The sequence below is a fragment of the Orcinus orca genome, chromosome 11 (genome assembly GCF_937001465.1).
Source record: "Orcinus orca chromosome 11, mOrcOrc1.1, whole genome shotgun sequence".
NCBI lineage: Eukaryota > Metazoa > Chordata > Mammalia > Artiodactyla > Delphinidae > Orcinus > Orcinus orca.
The window spans coordinates 52,734,417-52,754,430 of NC_064569.1; the positions used below are offsets into that span (position 1 = coordinate 52,734,417).

The 20,014-nt window shown below is 37.1% G+C and overlaps 1 protein-coding gene across 2 annotated transcripts; it reads right to left on the reverse strand.

Moving 5' to 3' along the window:
- Positions 1 to 1,444: 1,444 nt before the first annotated feature.
- Positions 1,445 to 19,934, reverse strand: TMBIM4 (transmembrane BAX inhibitor motif containing 4). 2 transcript variants are annotated; one of them, XM_004276600.4, is made up of 7 exons: positions 19,756 to 19,930; positions 11,770 to 11,878; positions 10,287 to 10,392; positions 9,002 to 9,035; positions 6,575 to 6,692; positions 2,487 to 2,532; positions 1,445 to 1,716 (listed from the first exon to the last, which is right to left on the reverse strand). In XM_004276600.4, the coding sequence occupies exons 1-7, from the start codon at positions 19,850 to 19,852 to the stop codon at positions 1,510 to 1,512; spliced, it is 717 nt and encodes a 238-aa protein (XP_004276648.1). In that variant the 5' UTR covers positions 19,853 to 19,930; the 3' UTR covers positions 1,445 to 1,509. The 2 variants fall into 2 exon arrangements, with proteins under 2 accessions (XP_004276648.1, XP_033296458.1); XM_033440567.2 differs by lacking the exon at positions 2,487 to 2,532 and having other exon boundaries at positions 1,637 to 1,694; positions 19,756 to 19,934.
- Positions 19,935 to 20,014: the final 80 nt, after the last annotated feature.

Consider the following 20,014-nt stretch of genomic DNA (forward strand, 5'->3'; position numbering starts at 1 on the left):
GTCTCTAGTCACAATTCAGCACATTCTCCCTTCGGACCAACAATAACATTAATTAACAACAGCAGCTGACATTAATAAGCACTTAGTTTATATGATATATCCATCTCATTTAATCCTTATAACAGCCAATAAAGTAGGTGTTATTATTCCCATTATAAAGATAAGGTAAAAGACATAAGTAAGGAAGAGTAAGTAACTTGCCAAAGGTCACATCACCAGTAAGTTGCCTAGTGAGGATTCCAATTTAAATTCTCTTACCTATGATGCTATGTTAAACTTGAGTATAGCATTATGCAACTGGGTATTCAAAAATTAATTGATAGTGATGGAGTCAATTTTACATCTGAAACTCACCAAAGGCTAAAGCTATATACTACTAATTTATTTCAGTTTAATAGTTTAATGCTTAGTGTTATGTGCTGAGTTGCATCCCCTGAAAATTCATATGATGAAGTCTGTCTCAGTCTATTCGGGCAGCCAAAACAAAACACTAGAGACTGGGTGGTTTATAAACAACAGAAATTTATTTCTCACAGTTCTAGAGGCTGGGAAGTTTAGCAGGCATATTCAGTGTCTAGTTTAAAGGCCCTCTTCCTGGTTCATAGACTGTGTCTTTTCGCCGTCACCTCATGTGGCAGAAAGAGTAAGGGATCTCTGTGGGGTCTCTTTTATAAGAGTACTAATCCCATTCATGAAAACTCCACCCTCATGACCTAATAAGCACATCCCAAAAGCCCTACCTCCTCATACCATCACAAGTGGGCATCAGGTTTCAACAAATTATTTCGGGGGACACAAACATTAGGAGCACTGCAAAGTCCTAACTCCTAGTACCTCAGAATGTGACTGTATTTGGAGACAGAATCTTTATAAAGAGGTAGTTAAAGTAAACTGAGGTCATTAGGATGGGCCCTAATCCAATATGACTGGTGTCCTTATAAGAAGAGGAAATTTGGACACAGACAAGTACAGAGAGAAGTCCACGGGAAGACAGAGATGACCATCTACCGGCCAAGAAAGAGGCCTCAGAAGAAACCAACCCTGCTGACAACCTTGACCTCAGACTTCTAACCTCCAAAACTGTAATAAAATAAATTTCTGTTTAAGCCACGCACTCTTTGGTGCTTTGGTACTTTGTTATGACACCCTAGCAAACTAATGCAGTCAGGAATTTGCCGAAGTTTCATTGGTCACTGGTATACTGCTATAAGTTTTAAATGAAACCTATACTTTAAAAAACTAATAATATTTTGTCAAAATATCTGACTGTCAAGCAGAATTTTAATTTTTAATATATCATTTAATAATGAAATGTCATTAACATTTTAATATAATTTTAATACTGAATAATTCTCTGGAATTTATCTTTTATACTTTTTCCTTTCTAAATGAGATTTATACTTTATAATATAGTACATGGCATACAAATAAAATCTTAAAAGTATTTAATAGTTAGTTATATCTCAAACTTTATTACTTAATGAATCAGTTTCTATACACTGCTTTCAATCACTTTTTATTAACTGCTTCCAAAACCCGCAACAGGTGCAAGAATAGATTGATGATATCCAAGTAGAGGCTGATGGCAGCTAATACATACTCTTCAGGTGACAGCCTATGCATCAAGGAGTGTGTGTCATAGATGATGAATCCACAGAAAAGAAGGGCTCCTACAGCAGCCAAGACCAACTCCACTGTCTCACTGTAAAAAAATACCTATAGGCAAGAGATTAAAATAATAATTTTATATTTAAAAACAGCATTAAGAATACTTAAGTGGGCTTCCCTGGTGGCGCAGTGGTTGGGAGTCCGCCTGCCGATGCAGGGGACATGGGTTCGTGCCCCGGTCCGGGAGGATCCCGCGTGCCGCGGAGCGGCTGGGCCCGTGAGCCATGGCCGCTGAGCCTGCGCGTCCGGAGCCTGTGCTCCGCAACGGGAGAGGCCGCGGCAGTGAGAGGCCCGTGTACCGCAAAAAAAAAAAAAAAAAAAAAAAAAAAAAGAATACTTAAGTTACTTGCTCTTAAGTTATATATTCTACCTATGTATTTAATAATTCTGTACAACTTTGAATACAAATGTTAAAAGTAGAAAAAGGCAAGGCAGGTCCACTACTGTTGTATGAAAGGGTGAATGGATGAACCAATGGATATCCTCCTTTTATTAAATTACCCACCTGACTTTGAACAGTAGCATTCCAAATATAAATAATTTAAAATATATTTCTTATTCAGAATTACATGTGCCACTTGAAGGTTAGCAATTACAAGTGAGGGCCTCTTTCTATGTAATTTAACTCATTTTGTTCATTCATCTTCCTTTCCATCAATAATATTGGCATAAGACCTTGATTTTTTAAAATATCATTTTAAATTCATTCTACATACAAATGTTCCCAGATAATTATAACCAAGCGTCTGACCATAAGATGCTTCTTATAGCTTTCTGAGATTATTTATATTTCAAGTTACCATCCTAAAACAACTTACCTTCAAGATTCCTGACAAGCACAAAATCCACAAAGTAGCAAATAGTCTATAAAAACAAAATATTAATAATTTAGAATATTGTTCCTAACCAAAAAACTTTGTAAACCCATTCAACATTTTCTGAAGAAATAAATCCATCCTGATATTTGCCTGATAAGTGAAATGTAAGAATTCTTTACTGTACAATGAATACTGTAGAACACCCAGAAATGGAAAGAACAGCTATCTATTCAACATTTGTTTTTATGGTGTACAAAACTAGTTAAGAGTATCATTTTTAAAGTTTTCAATTGGAACATAAATATTGACATAAGCTAAAAATCATTAGAAGTATTTTAATTCTTCTAGAAATTAAAAATCTATAAATGAACAGAGAAAATCTATAAATGAACAAATGAAACAAAATTGCATTTTTTAACCAAATAACAATAACAAATTTTTCTGTGAACATGCATATCCATTAGAGTGATTGGGATTAACAACAGTTTAGACACTGAAGAAGATTATTGAACTTGAAAACAGCAACAGACACTAACCAGAATGAATCAGAGAAAAAAAGGCTAGAAAAAAAAAATGAACAGAGCACCAGTGAACTGTGGGACAACATCAAGAAGGTTAGCAAATATGTAGTTGGAGTCTCAACAGAGAGGAGAAAGAAGGGGAACTTAAAAATGTTTGAAGAAATAATGGCCAAAAATGTTCCAAATTTGATTAAAACTTTACACTGACAGATCCAAGAAGCAGAAGAAATGTGAGAAAAACACACCAAGGAATATCATAATCAGATTACTGAAAATGTTAATCATATTACTGAAAATTACGAAGGAAATGTTAAAGGTAGCTAGGGGATAAAAGACATATTATGTAGAGACACAAAGATAAAAAAGCAGACTTCTTGTCAGAACTACCCAAGCCAGAATACAGTGGAGTGACATCTTTAGAGTACTGAAAGCAAGAAAAAGCCCAAACCTAGAATTCTGCACCAGCAAAAATTACTCTCAAAAACAAAAGTAAAATGAAGATTTTTCTGCAGACACACAAAAGCTGACACTAACAGACCAGCACTATAAGAAATGTTAAAAGGAAATCCCTCAGACAGAAAAATATTAGACGGAAATTTGGATCTACACAAAGAAATGGAGAACAACAGAAACAGTAAATATGTGGGTGAACATAAAAGGCTTTGTCTATATTTTAAATCTCTTAAAGAGTTAAAAATAAAAGAGCAAAAATAATAATAATGTATCATGAGGTTTATAACATATGTGGAACAAAGTTATGGCAACAATAGCACAAAGGTAGAAGAGAAGCAACCTAAGTATACTGCGCATGAAATGGTATATTCTTGAAGGCAGACTATGATAATTTAAAGATGTATACTGTAAAACCTAAAGCAACCTCTATTTAAAAGAACTACAGCTAATAACTAATAAAGGAGATGAATGGAATTAAATAATCCAAAAGAAAAAGAGGAGAAAAGAAACAAAGTAACAAAGAATAGATAGGACAAACAGAAAGAAAACAAGTGGCAACAGAGTAGGCTTAAGTCCAACCATATCAAAAATCACATTAAATATAAATGGTCTAAACAAGCCAATTAATAGCAGAGATGATCAGATTGGACAAAAAGTAAGATCCAACCATATGCTGCCTGCGAGAAAACGATTTTAACTCTAAAGACACAAATAAGCTATATATAAAAGGATGGAAAAAGATATACCATGCTAACACAATCAATAGAAAGCTGGGGTGGCTATGTTAACAAAGTAGATTTTAGGGCAAGAATATTACCAGAGATAACCCCTTCATGATGATAAGGGGATCATCAAGAGGACATACAATCCTGAATATTTATGCATATAAAAACAGAGCTTCAAATAACATGAAGCAAAACTTACAGAATTAATAGGAGAAACAAACCAAGCCATACTTGTAGTTGGAGATTTCAACACCACTTTTGCATTAACTGATAGAATAAGCAGGCAGAAAATTAGTAAGCCTGCAGAAGACTTGAATAATGCTATCAAGCAACTTGACCTAATTGACATTTATTAAACACTCCTCTAACAAGAGCAAAATATACATTCTCCTCTAGTACGCAAAGAACATTTACCAAGATATCATAAAATGAATCTCAATAAATGCCAAAAGACTGAAATCATATAAAATATGTTCTTTAACAACAGAATTAAATCAGAAATTAAACATACATAGTATTATAATCCACTTTGGTGAATCAAGGGCATGGTGAGATTCCAGCTCTCAGTTTTCTTGCTGGAATGGCCACAGAATTTCTTGGATACATCTGGTATACTTAAGTTAGACTGATGTATCTTGCCACCTCACCATATAGATCCTTCAGGATTGAAAAGGACTCAGGACCTGCTTTTTCATACTTAAACCCTAGGGAAACTCCAAAGCTTCTGCACCAAGAAGTATGGGGAAGGTGGTATTAAGAACTGTAAGGCAACTGAAATTTTACCTACTTGTAAGCTAGTAAGTTAGTCTGGCAGAATTTCATGGATGTTAAGTAGAAGACATGCGACTCTTAGGTCTGAGATGAAGAGTGGTTTATAACAGCAATAGCAGTAGCTGAAGAACAGGCACAGGAGACAGGTGTTGTGGGAGTAAAGAAATGAAAGAAATAGAGGACAGAAGGTGAAGAAAGAAAATGAGACACTGATATTTAAGATTTCAGCAATGGAACAACCCCTAGTGATGACAATCACTATGATGTGACGTCTACGATGTGGACACGGCAGGAAGATGAAAGCTGCCAAAGTAGATAGAGGTCCAGAGATATCAAGAAGCTAAGGTGATGGATGGGCCTAAAATGCAGTTTGATGCTATCGTCTTTAAAGCATGAGGGAGGCTTGACCAAAAAGGGAATGAGTAACAGTAATGAGCAAGAGTATGAAGCATATAGCCAGACAGCATAAACCTTAAAGCAATGAATGTCCAGCATGCTGAGGAACAATGAAAGGAGCATTAGGGGACTGAAGCAGTTTTCAATACTAACCCCCCATCCCAAACAACATAGGGTGTGGGGGAATGAGCAGCTAGAGAACAGTGTTCTCAGGGAGGAATCGAGTTTCAGCTGAGATAAGGAAGAAGAAAGAATTTATTCTGAAGAGGCTAAAATATAAGGAAGATATATAAGGAGTTCTAGAGTCTATAGTAGAGTGGATGGGAGGAAGGGGTACATATGGAGATTGGGATGGGAAGAAGCAGAGAGAGAAACCACATATACATCATAAATCATACATAACATACAAATATATAAAAAACACCCCCCACCAACATACATATAAGACAGGAAAGGAAAAAAAAACATGTTGCCTCTCCCTAAATCAAACTCCATTCTAATACAACTATAAGCATCCTGCACAATTGTCAGTGTTGGCTGACCAACTGTATTTTACCCCCAAGAGACTTCTGGTAATCTGGATTACCAGAAAAAAAGGAGGAGGAAAGAAAGTTTTGTAAAACTAGACCACTTGTAAATTTTTAGTGTTGTAACTGGAAAAAGAACAGAAAATGTTTGAGTGATTATGTGCCAACAGAAGGCCACTGTGAACTTAGGAAAGAGTCTATGCATTCTTACCAAGGTGAGGGCGATACAGTACCATTATCCTAGTATAAAAAGGATCATTCCCTATATTAATTAGTTTGAAGAATGATACAGGTTAATTTAGATGGATCAAAAAGATTTTAAAGTTCATGAAGACTCCTGGATCATAATTACCTTGCTTTTGCCACAAAGATGTAGAGGTAACATTTGGTAACAGTTATGCTAAGACAAAGATCTAAATAATTTAGGCAAATTTCATACCATTTATAAAGCATGCAAGCCTAGCCTCTCTAGAAGGCTTAAATTTTTTCGCATTCACTTCCCTTTCAATACGGGGCAAGCAAAAGACTCAAAGCCACTTTTCATCTCCTAGCATGCTCTGGGAGAGTACTCAAAGGGATGACCTCTCATTACCCTCCATTTTTAAAGTATCCAAAGCTAACAGTATAGAACTTCTCTCAAAACTAGGTAATACTAAATATACTTATCTATCATAACCATGATATATATAACTTACCCTGCTCCAAATTTGCTGAAATCTCTCTTAGATTGTAGAGTACATACAGTCAAGCCAAGAAATACTGCAGTAGTCAGTATAAAAGCTTGCAGAACAATATACACATCATAGAAAGTAACTGTAAAATTACAAAACACGGATTTAAAATACATACAAACATACTCAATATAAAAGTTTTTTTCTAGTGGGAAGCAGCCACAGAGCACAGGGAGATCAGCTCGTGCTTTGTGACCACCTAGAGGGGTGGGATAGGGAGGGTGGGAGGGAGACGCAAGAGGGAAGAGATATGGGGATATATGTATAGCTGATTCACTCTGTTATAAAGCAGAAACTAACGCACCGTTGTAAAGCAATTATACCCCAATAAAGATGTTAAAAAAAAAGTATTGGTTTCTTTGTACACTTGAAACTAATAAAATATTATAAATCAACTATACTTCAATTTTTTAAAAAAAGAAATGTTAGTGTATGGGAGGATGTAAAAAAAAAAAGTTTTTTTTCTGTCATATAACAGAAATGCCTTATTTTGTCCTGTACTACTTGCTAATAAAAACAATTATGGAAAGATTCCTTATTCAGTCTTCAATACTGGTACAGTAAAACCACACCCATAGTGCAATAAACAGGCTCCAAAATATACAACATAAGGGGTCATGTTATTATGAAGTTAAAGAAATGACTAGACAGATATTACACAGCTAGTTGGTTTAGGAGTTTGGGGGATATGGTGAAATGATTCTCACCCATTTCTGTCCCCACTGCAGTTTATCACCATAGTTGACAGTGGTGACTGTCAACTCTGGCTTAAATATCAATAGGATATTCTATAACAACCTAATTGGGAAAAGAATTTGAAAAAGAATAGATACATGTATATGTATAATTGAATCACTTTGTTGTACACCTGAAACTAACACAACATTATTAATCAACTATACTCCAATATAAAATAAAAAGTTAAAAAAAAATATATATATCAGTAGGGATGGTTCTGGGTCCTGTGGCTGGCTGGGAATTCCTAGGCAAGAAAAATATTGGGGCTGTCTGGGGCTGTCTGCCATTTACCAATACCATAGGGAACAGAAACCAACCACTAATTGCTTTATATCCAAATCTGCATTATCTTGGAGTACATTATTGGGGGTTTACTGAATATATAACGAATTGCCTTCTGAAGTTTTAGAATGACCATCTGGATTGACTATGGCTACTGTAATACAACTGCTTAACATTTTAACAGAATACTAAATTATAACCTCTTTAAAGGAAATTACATACTTTGAACCCAAAACCATTTAAGTAATTTTTAATTTGAGGGGGATTAATTATTCAGTTCTTTCTATTCCTAAATGCTAACTAATTGGACTTTCTCTACTTATGCCATTACAGGGTTAGGAAGATGAACAAAGAAAAGGTAAACCATGAAATCACTTTTGCTTCTCATTAGAAATTTCAGTGTAAGATTAGGTGGATTCCAATAACCCTGAAATAAATCTCTCTCCTACATCCCTTACAAATGGTGGGAGCCAGAGAAGACAGAGATGGACTTGATAATAACATTAATAGTAACATTAATAGATAATAACACTAATAATAAGTAAATATTAATAATCCTTTCTATGCTGAGAAATTTCAACCCTATTTTTTTTAGTTGTTATTATTATTTATATTCTGATTCTTTTATAAAAGGAAGAGATGAATTACCAAAAAATAGATTCAATAAAACTGGCATAAAAAAGTTAAAAATAGTAATGACAAAACAGAAAGAGATAAATATATTAACAATAAGGATCAACAATTTACTGTTATTGAGAGTAATAGTCAATTCTGATCTTTTTAGTATGCCAGATTAATCATTCTGAGTTAATCAGAATTTTTATTGTTAATAAATCACAAAACTTTTTACTTGAGGCATTACATAGAGTACATCAAGTAACTATAACAGATACTTCCTTTTAAATATATATTTAACACAAAATACAAAACAGAAATGAACACTGTTTCTTGTAGTGCCATTTGATGAAATATGAGGATATAATAATAAAGTACAGTTCAATGCAGACAATTTGAGATACTGAGCTTATGTGATGAAAGTACATGGCTCCAAACATGTTATCAATTCTTCTAAGCTCCCTTTAAATAAGGGAAAAGATTAGCTATGGTTGTCTTATTTTCACAAATGGATAAACAAAATGAATACTGTTCTTATTCCTATTGTCTTCCTAATTCTTTTCCACTTCCTCTAAACTCAGTTAACTACACAAACATTTAATTTTTGCTTATATTTTAGGAATTCTTCATCCTATGCCATATTTTTTAATATGACATTCCATGATGGTAAGCTTTAGCCCCAAACACGTCTTTATCCAAAACATTTACCAACATTAAAAAGTTACTGTAACATATGGAAGCATAATTATGGCTTACCAACGAAGGCCACAGTCAGAGCTTCCAACAGTGTCTAAAAAAAAGAAATTGAAATTACATAGATGCATGTAAAATTTATACTATGTTATGTACATGTTCTAATTTCCAGGAGTTCAATGTGATTCCATATGCATGATCTCATTTTAGCTTCAGAGCAGCCTTGTGAAGTATATGGGACAGATAATAAGCCCACCATAATGAAAATGAGACCTCAATGTATTAAGTGAGAATATTCAGAATTCCTTTTTTTTTTGGCTGTGCAGCACAACTTGCAGGATCTTAGTTCCCTGACCAGCGACTGAACCCAGGCCACCGCAGTGAAAGCGCCACATCCTAACAACTGGATCACCAGGGAACTCCTGTGAGAATATTTAGATTCTAACTGTGATCCCATTACTCCTTGAACTCAACTAGATTTTTCATATCTGTAACAGGAAGATTCTAAAAGTAATATGGAAAATTCTATTATTCTCACTCACTATAATGTAAATAAAAATGAAACTGCAAATCACATGCACATTTATAAAAACCTCACTACCTCACACAAATAAACACAGGAAGAATAAAATATTTAAGTAGTACTTTGGTGTGGCAGAGTCTTAAACTGTCTCTGAATATTCGTTTTTTCTTTCTTCCTTAGTAACAGAATTTTTGCCTCAACACACAACTGTTCAGATTAATCATTACATTTTTCAGCCTCCCTTGCAGCTAGATCTGGTCACAAGACTATATTCTAGTCAACAGAATGTGAGCAGAGAGGCATACAACTTCAAAAAGCAAAAAGGCTTGCTCTCTCCTTTCTCTTTTCATTTTTTTAAATAAATGAATAGAATGTAGATATGGTGGTGAGCTATCTTATACCATGCAACACTTTAGAGATGTCTGAACCACAGCAGATGAATGGGCCCCTGAGAACTTCCCTAAACAGTCACTCAGATTTTTATATGAAAGAGAAGTAAACCATCTTGTTTAAGCCATTGTTATTTTGTCATTGTTTAAGCCATGTCAAAAGTAGCTAAACTCATATCCTAAATAAGAGTTAGGGATATTGAGCTTCATCCTCTAGCTTCTCTTTCCCCTTAATTACATATCTTTGTTTTATATGCTTACTCTAGTTAGATTTTATCTGATAGAAGATTATCATAAAGGTAAAGCCTTGAATTTTTTTAAAAAACTCATTAATTTTGTTCTGTTACTGTAACACATGTATATGCATTCAATTAAATAAATAAATTTAAAACTCAGGAATAAATGTTAAAGGAACAGATATTGTCAAAGTACTCACAAATCCAAAAAGCAGGTACAGGTTAAGGGGATGCTTATGTCTGTTTAAAGTCAAGGCTAAAATCAAACCCAAAGATCCAAGGGCACACACCAAAATTAAGGCAGGACTGAAAGACAAAAAATTAAATCATTCTCAAGTTTAAAAATACTATAGTTTTATCCAATTTAATAAAATTTGTCTATGTATTTGTGAAAGTACAGGAAAAAAAAATCTGAAAGGCTCTACACCAAACTGTCAAAAGAAATTATTTTTCCATGGGGAAAATTTGAGGACTGTGAGATGGGGAGGAGCAGGAAGACAAAGAATCTTCCCCACAGGGACTTCCCTGGTGGCGCAGTGGTTAAGAATCTGCCTTTCAATGCAGGGGACACAGGTTAGAGCCCTGGTCCGGAAAGATCCCACATGCCTCAGAGCAATAAGCCCATGTACCACAACTACTGAGCCTGCGCTCTAGAGCCTGTGAGCCACAACTACTGAGCCCACATGCCACAATTACTGAATCCCGCAGGCTCCGCAAGAGAAGCCACTGCAATGAGAAGCCGACACACTGCAACAAAGAGTAGCCCACATCCGTCGCAACTAGAGAAAGTCCGTGAGCAAGAACAAAGACCCAATGCAGCCAAAAATAAATAAATAAATAAAAATTAATTAAAAAAAAAAAAAGAAGAATCTTCCCCACCATGAATGGGGAAGACTTAGCCTTTTTACTTCATGAACTTCTAACATACTTGAATAATTTTTGCAATTAGCATACTGCTTTTTTAAACTAAAATACAATACATAAAAACTATTAAATAATAAACCAATTTTATACCTAACTACTTTTTTAGGGTATTTACTATATAGCTGTAATTTAAATTAAAGAACTTTACTCCAAATAGCAAACTAATAGTTCAAGATTCCCCTTTTGTAAAGGGAGAATAGAAATTATCTACTTCTAAGAAAATATTCATTCTCTACTTTTCCTTTCCTTTAATATAAAGAACCTATATTACTTTTAGCCGTGGAAATAATTATTTTGGAGGTCAGATCTTAAACAAATTAGGGATGAATCATACGGAACTCCTTTGAAAACTTTTCAGTGAAAATTTCCTAATTGTGAACCAACACTAAGGTAAGTTAAACGTTTTTTAAGTACCTTTACTTTTCAAGCACTGTCTTGGGCTTTGGGGACAGGGCATAAGTCTAATAAACACACAAAAAACTAAGACTTAGAAAAACTGCATACACAGTTAAAAATTCTTAACACTATTCCAGGAAATGAGGACTTAACCCTATGAAATTAAGCTAAAAAGTTTAGAGGTAAATACCATATCGTAGAACATTTTCCTTATCAAAACTTATTTACAAGAGCTAATAATGAACCTTTTTTACGTTCTAACCTTAAAAGTTAATAGAAAAAAAAAACTAACTTTGCTCATATTATGCCCTTTCAGTGATATGCAACGGCTGAAAATGATTCAAAACCATGTCATTACCTTACCTTTCATGAACAAATGTCCGTATAGAATCAAAGTATAAAAAAAACGTGGATGTCACTGTAGTTAAGAGAACTTGCAGAGAAAGGATGCTGTAGACTTTTCTTAGAAAGCCTGAAAGAGAAAAAAGTTACACATGACTATTTTCTTAAGCATTTATCAAAGAACAGCAAGATCAAATTTCTTCTTAGAAACATTAACTTGTTATATGAATTCTTTTTAAAATCTTAATCCAAATAATGCAACCTGTAACTAAAACTAAAAACAAAACAACGCCGCCCCCAAAAATCAAAAATTTTAAGTGATAACTATCCTCCAGGAAGCATGAGCTTAAAAAAAATTAAGTTAATGGGCCAGAATACAAATGTTTTCATCAAAATAAAAAGAAAACATTAAATGCATATTTGTAAAACATACAACAAAGCAAAAGATTAAAAACAGAACATTTTAAAGAACAAAGCTATGTTGAAACTGAAAAGCAGGAATAGAAAGCATATGGTTAGATATAAAATTAAAAAAGAAATCTTAATTTCCAAGCAATACAAATGTTTCCCCAAAATGAATTTCTCCATAAAAGGCAAACAATATTTAAACTTATTTTCACTCACCTATTTTTATTTCTCACTTCTAGTACCTTTACCTCTAGTTTCTATATAAGAAATTCTTACTTTCAAAATATTACCGACATCCATATATCAACTCCAAATATCAACTCCAAGGCCTAATGATCTAAAAATACTTATTAACGTCTTCTGAGCTACAGATGACATAAATGATACAGTGAACACCCAACTCACCACCAGCTTCAGAAACAAAACATTAACAACAGTTCTCACCTCTCCTTAACAAACTGCTAATCATCTTTCAAGATTCACCCTTTCTCGGGACTTCCCTAGTGGTCCATTGGTTAAGACTCGGCACTCCCACTGCAGGGGGCCTGTGTTCGATCCCTGGTCAGGGAACTAGATCTGGCATGCCACATTTAAGAGCCTGCATGCCGCAACTAAAAGATCCCGCAGGCCACAACTAAGACCCGATGCAGCCAAACAAATAAATAAATAAATGTTAAAAAAAAAAATTCAGCCTTTCTCAGTTCCCCAGTCTGAATTAAATGTTCCTCCTCATGTTCCCAAGGGACCCTAAATATACTTCTAGTCACTTTATTTTATAGTGATACATCTAATTGTCTTTCACTATTAGACTGTAAAGACTAAAAAGCTCCCTAATAATAGGATAATATTAATTTTTATACTCCTAGCACCCAGCCAAGGAGTTGGCACAGAATAAATACTCATTAAATTTTATATGCTTTTAAATAAACTTATATTGAATTAATGAAAAGTGAATCTTGCCAGTCAGGGAAAAGGTCTTATTCTGAAACAATAATGGAGCCACATAACTTCTATAGAGCATTGTTCTTAGGCAAGAAAAACACTATTGAATGACTTTTACCCAACAAAAGATGTGATATTGTCTCTTGACTCTCATGACAAGGCGAATATGATAAATGTTCTCTTTGAAAAAAATTCCTACCAAAGACCTGGTTCCTCAAGGAATGATGAAGTGCTTTGACGGCATGTCTGACAAATATCGAATAATAAAATAAGTATTTCGTAAGAATAAGGGAATTTTCATAAATACTAAAGATTTAATTCTTAAAGACCCCGCAATTAAATCTTAATCAGTGTTTCCTTCTGGCACCCTTTCCAAAACATAGTGAGTTTTTCCTCATGTCTTAAACAGGTTTTAATGAACATATATCGTAACCAGTGACTCACAATCACAGTGAGAATCAGTCCTACTTTGGCCTAGGCAGAGGTAATCTTGAACAAAAAGAAGATAAATAGTGTTCATCTCCACAACCAATCTACAACTTACTTTCTTAAAAAGGCCCTGGTGTCTGCAAGCTTTGGGAAGTCGTTTCTGCCTTTTTCAAAAAAGCAAAGAATATGCCATAGACAATGTTATTTGGGCTATGTTTCCGCAAATTTAATTCTAAACCAAAGGTCAAACCATTATTCCCCCAAGGGGTTTTCTGGACTGTAAAAAGATCATATTCTTTACTTCTGATACCCTACAATGTACCTTATGTAACTCAAACCCATTGCACATAATATATATTCTCAGTTAAGCGGTGAAAGTCAATGTTAATCCTTAACATTTTATGGACCTGTTCTACAGTCAAAACAGTGTGTTTAATGTTTATTTGTATATGTGCGTGTGCACAAGTGCATATGTGATAAAAGACTGGAAGAATACAAGTGAACGTGTTAATAATGGTTTTCTTTGGGCAGTATGACTGAGGGTGATTTCCATGTTCAGTTCTTTGCTAATCTGTTTTTTTAATATATCACCAATAAATATTTATTACTTTTGTAATAGAAAAACATTTTAAAGAAACCTATGCAGGGGGCTTCGCTGGTGGCACAGTGCTTAAGAATCCGCCTGCCAATGCAGGGGACACGGGTTCAAGCCCTGGTCCGGGAAGATCCCACATGCCGCGGAGCAACTAAGCCCGTGTGCCACAACTACTGAGCTCACGCTCTAGGGCCCGGGAGCCACAACCACTGAGCCTGCGCTCTAGGGCCCGCGAGCCACAACTACTGAATCCCGTGCACCTAGAGCCCGTGCTCTGCAACAAGAGAAGCCACCGCAACGAGAAGCCCGCGCACCGCAACAAAGAGTAGCCCCCACTCGCCGCAACTAGAGAAAGCCCACACGCAGCAACGAAGACCCAACGCAGCCAAAAATAAAATCAAAAAAAAAAAAAAAGGAAACCTATGCTAAGCCAATAAATTCATCATAAAAATAATCCTTATGCAGATACTCTAAATCACAGCTTTTCTATACTCTTTAAAAATGAGAACTTAAATAAAATCTCACAAAAAGTAACACCTGATACCCATTTTGAATAACTAACATAAAAAGTGGCAAAAGATATACATACGCAGCTCACAGGGAAAAATAAAAGATCTGATATGAAAAGAAAACAAGCCAAACAACAATCTTTCAATTTCTTTTTTTTTTTTTTGAGTCCTAATTTCTCCCCTTCTACTTCTCCCCTTTCTACTCAAACTTAACAGGCTAAACCAGGAACTCTTCATTTCTACCCAATCTGTAACCAGCACCAACATCCCCCAAGCCAAAAATGTAGGAGTCATCTCTCATTCCCCTCCCTTTTCCCAATCCATCAACAACTACCATAGCTTCCACCTGCAAAGTCGACCACCTCTGGTCTCTGCAGCCTCTCCAGTCAGTCTTATGATCTCTCACCTGGACTATTAAAGCAGCCTTCTAATTGGTCTCTGTGCTTTTACTGGTCCCACCTGTAGGCCCAACCCATTCTCCACAGCTGTCAGCAATCTTTTTGTAACGTAATCCATATCACGTGACTCCCTGCTTAACTACTTTTAATGGCTTCCCTTAAACTTAGAATAAAACTTTGAAGATTTTATGGGGCCTACAGGCCCTACATGATATGGAACCTCTCTGAACTCATCTCATATACTACTCTTCCTTTTCCTCACCATGCATTACCCTCACTAGCCACCTTTCTGCTCCCCAAACATGCCAAATCCTTCCTGCTTCTGGGCCTTTGCCCTTGCTGTTTCCTCTGCCTGAAATGCCCTTATCATTCTTTACATGAAATGATGGCTTAACTTCTGACACTTCCTTCAAGTGACTCACTTCTAACAAAAAGAATAAGGCAGAAGTGGCAGTGTGTATTATTTCTAAGTCATAAAAGGCAACACCTGTCAACTATACCTCAATAAAAAAACTTTTTAAGGCAATATGGCTACCTACTTGCTCTTTCTTAGATCACTTGCTCTAGAGCAGTGTTTATCAACCTTATTTTTAATTGCCCATCTAAGAAGCCTTCTGAACGTTTTTATCCTAATAGCCCTCCAATAAAATTTTAATGCCACAGGGACTTCCCTGGCAGTCCAGTGGTGAGGACGCCACACTTTCACTGCTGAGGGCCCAGGTTCAATCCCTGGTCGGGGAACTAGGATCCCAAAAGCCACGTGCCATGGCCAAATTAAAAAAAAAATTTTAATGCCACAAATATACTGTACATATGTTTATGTATCACAACTCTTTGGAAGGCTACAAACCATTGAAATACCTGAGATTTTTTGCTCTCCACCTCAGGAACCAATTTTCACCCTCTTGGAGGTTGTCCCCACTGAGAATGAACACTGTAGGAGAAGCCAGCTGCCAATGCTGTGAGAAACCTCAAGCAGCCCTCTGGAAAGATCCATGAGAAAGTGAGGTCTCCTGCCAACAGCCAGTGAGAAACTGAAGCCTTCTGCTAATAGTGATGTGAGTGTGCCTTCCTGCAAGCGTATCCTTCACCACCAGTCAGGACTTCAGATGACTGCAGCCTCAGCCAGCATCCTGACTACACCTATGACAAATCCTGAGCTAGAATCTCTCAGCTGCCTGGTTCTTAAAAACTGATAATAAACATTTACTCAAGCCAGTAAGTTTTGTGGTAATTTGTTACACAGCAATAAAGACTAATACAGATTTTGGTACCTGGAAGTGGGATGCTGCTGTACCAAAAACCTAAAATATGGAAGAGGCTTTGGAACCAGGTAGTGGGTAGAAGTGGGTAGGTCTTTGAGGTAAAAGCTCAAAGAGCCTTGAAGAAACTATAGAAGGATGATGCCTTTACAGAGGCTGTGGGTAAGGACGTAAAGAGAGGAAAATCTTATGGAAACTGGAGGAAACAGAATCCTTGTTATGTACTGGCAAAAATTTAGCAACACTGTCACCTGTGGGAACATGGAAAGTAGAAGATGTGCCTAATGAAGTGGTGATCAAGGTAAGGAGATTTCCAGACAGAGCATGCACTTGCTGCCTTCTTGCTGCTCATACTAAAATGCAAGATGACACAGCATGTGATGATAAAATCCTTTGTTAGAACCTCACAAAGGGACTTACCTGGCGGTCCAGTGGTTAAGACTCTGCGCTTCCACTGCAGGGGGCATGAGTTCCAGCCCTGGTCAGGGAACTAAGATCCCACACGCCGCGTGGTGCGGCCAAAAAGAAAACAAAACAAAACGAACCTCACAAATATCCAACATTGTACCTCAGAAAAAATCATTCAAACAATAGGGCTTCTGAGAGGCTTGAGGAAACAGTCACTCATCATCTCAGCCAAAACTCACTCTAAGACATTTGGGTGTGGCTTTTATCTAATGGAGTGAACCTCAGTAAGAATCATAGGAGACCCACAAAGTTTTCTGAAGAATTTTATTGGCAAAAATACCACCAAATTATGCTTGTCTTACCTTTGGATGTTGGGTGTGTGGATACAGGTAATTAAAAAATTCTTTAGTTCCACAGAGTCTGAGAGGAAATGTACTCATACGAGCTATACTTAAGGAACCATAGGCAAGGAGCCTCATCCATACCTTTAGATAACAAGATTCTGAACTTTGAGCTGATGTTATAATAGGATAAGACTTTTAGAGGGGCTTAGCTTGCATGTGGAAGAAAGAAAAATAATTTGTAGCCAGAGGGAAATAAATATGCCTGTAAGTTCTTTGACACATCTTCAAAAGGTGGAGCCTAAATACCCTCCCCTTGAATGTGGACTGGACTTAGGAACTTGCTTCTAATAAATACAATAAGGAAGATGTGATGGTGTGTGGGACTGCCCTGACTAGGTCATAAAAGACACTGTAGCTTCCTCCATGGTCTCTCACGGATTGCTTGCTCTCGAGGAAGCCAGCCACCATGCCCATGACACTCATGCAGCCTATGGAAATGTCATGTGGCAAAGAACTAAGGCCTCTGTCAACATCTGCATGAATGAGGTTTCCAGGAAGCGGATCCTCCAGACTAGTCAAGCCTTAGCTGATTGCAGTCCCAGCCCACACCTTGAGTGGACTCTCATGAGACACCCTGCGCCACAGCCACCTAGCTAAACCTCTCCCAGATTCCTGACTCTCAGAAACTGTGTGAGGTAAAAACTATGTGTTGTTTTAAGCGTCTAAAATTTGGGGTAATTTTTAATAAAGCAATAGATAACTAATACACCTGGCTAGCTCCTTCCAGTACAACACAACTGCCATCTCCTTTACGAGTTCTTTTCCTGGCCATTCCTGAACTAAAACTGCTGCTATTCTAGACCCTAGAGTCTACTCCATCACTGTTTCTTTTCTTCAGAGAACTTATCACTGTTAGTAGTCTATTTGTTTGCTTGACTGTTTAGGGTCTATCTCCCCTACTCCTCCACCCAAATAACAGCTCTAGAGAACTGAAATATTATCTGGTTACTGCTATATCCCTAATATTGGTAGGGAGCCCAAGAAAGTTGCGTAAACAAAGAAAAACGCTCACCTGCACTCACCTAGCTAAAGAAATGTAGATTAAAACAAGATAACAAGAGTCAGTAAAGTACAGAGTCAGTAACACAACAAGAGTCAGTAAACTACAGCTAAGGGCGGAACCCAGCACATCACCTGACCTTGTAGGCGTTACTGGGCACAGTCACACTGTCATGTGTGTGTCCTCTATGGCTGCTCTTGCACCATGATGGCAGAGCTGTGCCACAGTGTCCTTAGAACCCACAAAGCTGAAAATATTTACCATTTGGCCCTTTGTAGAAAATGTTTGCCAACCCCTGATCTACCAGATTGCCAGATACTAAAAAGTTTGATGATCTCAGTGTTGGTGAGGGTGCAATAATAGAAGTAATACAATGGAAAATTGTATTTTCCTGATATACAAATAATACAATGGAAAATTATTCAGCCTTAAAAAGGAAACTCTGACGCATGCTATAAAATGAACACACCCTGAAAATATGCTAATTGAAATATACTAGTCACAAAAAGACGAATACTGATGATTCCACTTATATGAAGTTATCTAGAGTGGTCAAATTCATAAAACAAAAAAGTAGAGTGGTGGGGCTTGGGAGAGGGGAAAGTGGCAAGTTGTTTGATGGGTACAGAGTTTCAGTTTTGCAAGATGAAAAAGTTCTGGTGATTAGTTGCATAACAATGTGAATATATTTAACACTACACACTGAACTGTACACTTAAAAATGGTTAAGATGATAAATTTTTAATGTAGTATGTATTTTACCACAATTTTAAAAAAATTTTATTAAAAAAACTGAGTTCTATTGCCAAAATAGATCCAAAATTCACTTCCAGAAATACAGATCAAGATTCTTAGCACATGAGCGCTTCATAAGTCCTCTCCCAGAACAAGTTCCAGCTGCCGGATAGGATGAAAATCTGCTGCAGCTTCTGTGATCAATTGGCTGAACTAGAGCGGACAATGAATTCCACTTACATGAAGCTGAGCATTTTAAATTCAAAATAATTTCTACCCGCGGGATATTACATAATAACTTATAACTAACATGGCATTTTGATTGACCTAGGAAACTTCCATTTCCAGCAAATGCCTCAATAATCCTCACATCTATGTTGAGTTTTAGGTCTTGCAGAGAGGAAACAGTAAACGAGATAGATATGGTCCCTGCCCTCACAGTTCTTAGAATCCAGCAAAGAAGACAAGAACGTTGGAACCTGGAAACAAGTTCACACCCCCTAAACCAAAAACATCCAAGCAGATAACTCCATTCACGTATATGTCACGATGATAACATAATAAACTTATTTTAACCAAAAAAATAACCCTAGGTTTCTCTTAACTGAAAGATGCCAAATTCAGGCTACTGAGGTTTTCAACTGTCCCCTTCCCCACCGAACACAGGGTTTAAGGCACGATGGGTTCCGGTTTCTGAGCGCACAGCTGGGGAACCACCTCCTCTCCCGCTGAGCCCCTGCGGAGGGAGAACGCTCTTCCTCCGAGCCGGCGGGGCTGGCAGGAGAAGGGAAGGCTGCCCTCTGAACCCCAGGACACCCGCGCTCTCCCCCGAGCCCGGCCGGTGAGGATGCTCGCCTCAGAGGCCGGCGGCGCGGCGGGACCGACTAGGCGCGGCCGAGACGGGCCCGGCGACGTACCCATTCGGATGTGCACGCTGGCGGAGGCCACGCAGCTGCCATAGTTGAAGTCGTCCTCGATGGAGGAGCAGGGGTAGCAGGGTTTAGGGTCCGCCATGTCAGAACGGCACACCCAAGTACCTTTCCGAGGGCAGACAACACCAGCACAACAGCCTCCAAGCCACTTCCGGAGGAGGCGGTCCAGCCCCAACTAGCCGAGCGGCTGCGGCCGAGCCAAGCCCCAACTAATCGATGATCTCGCCTCAAAACTTCAGTTAGG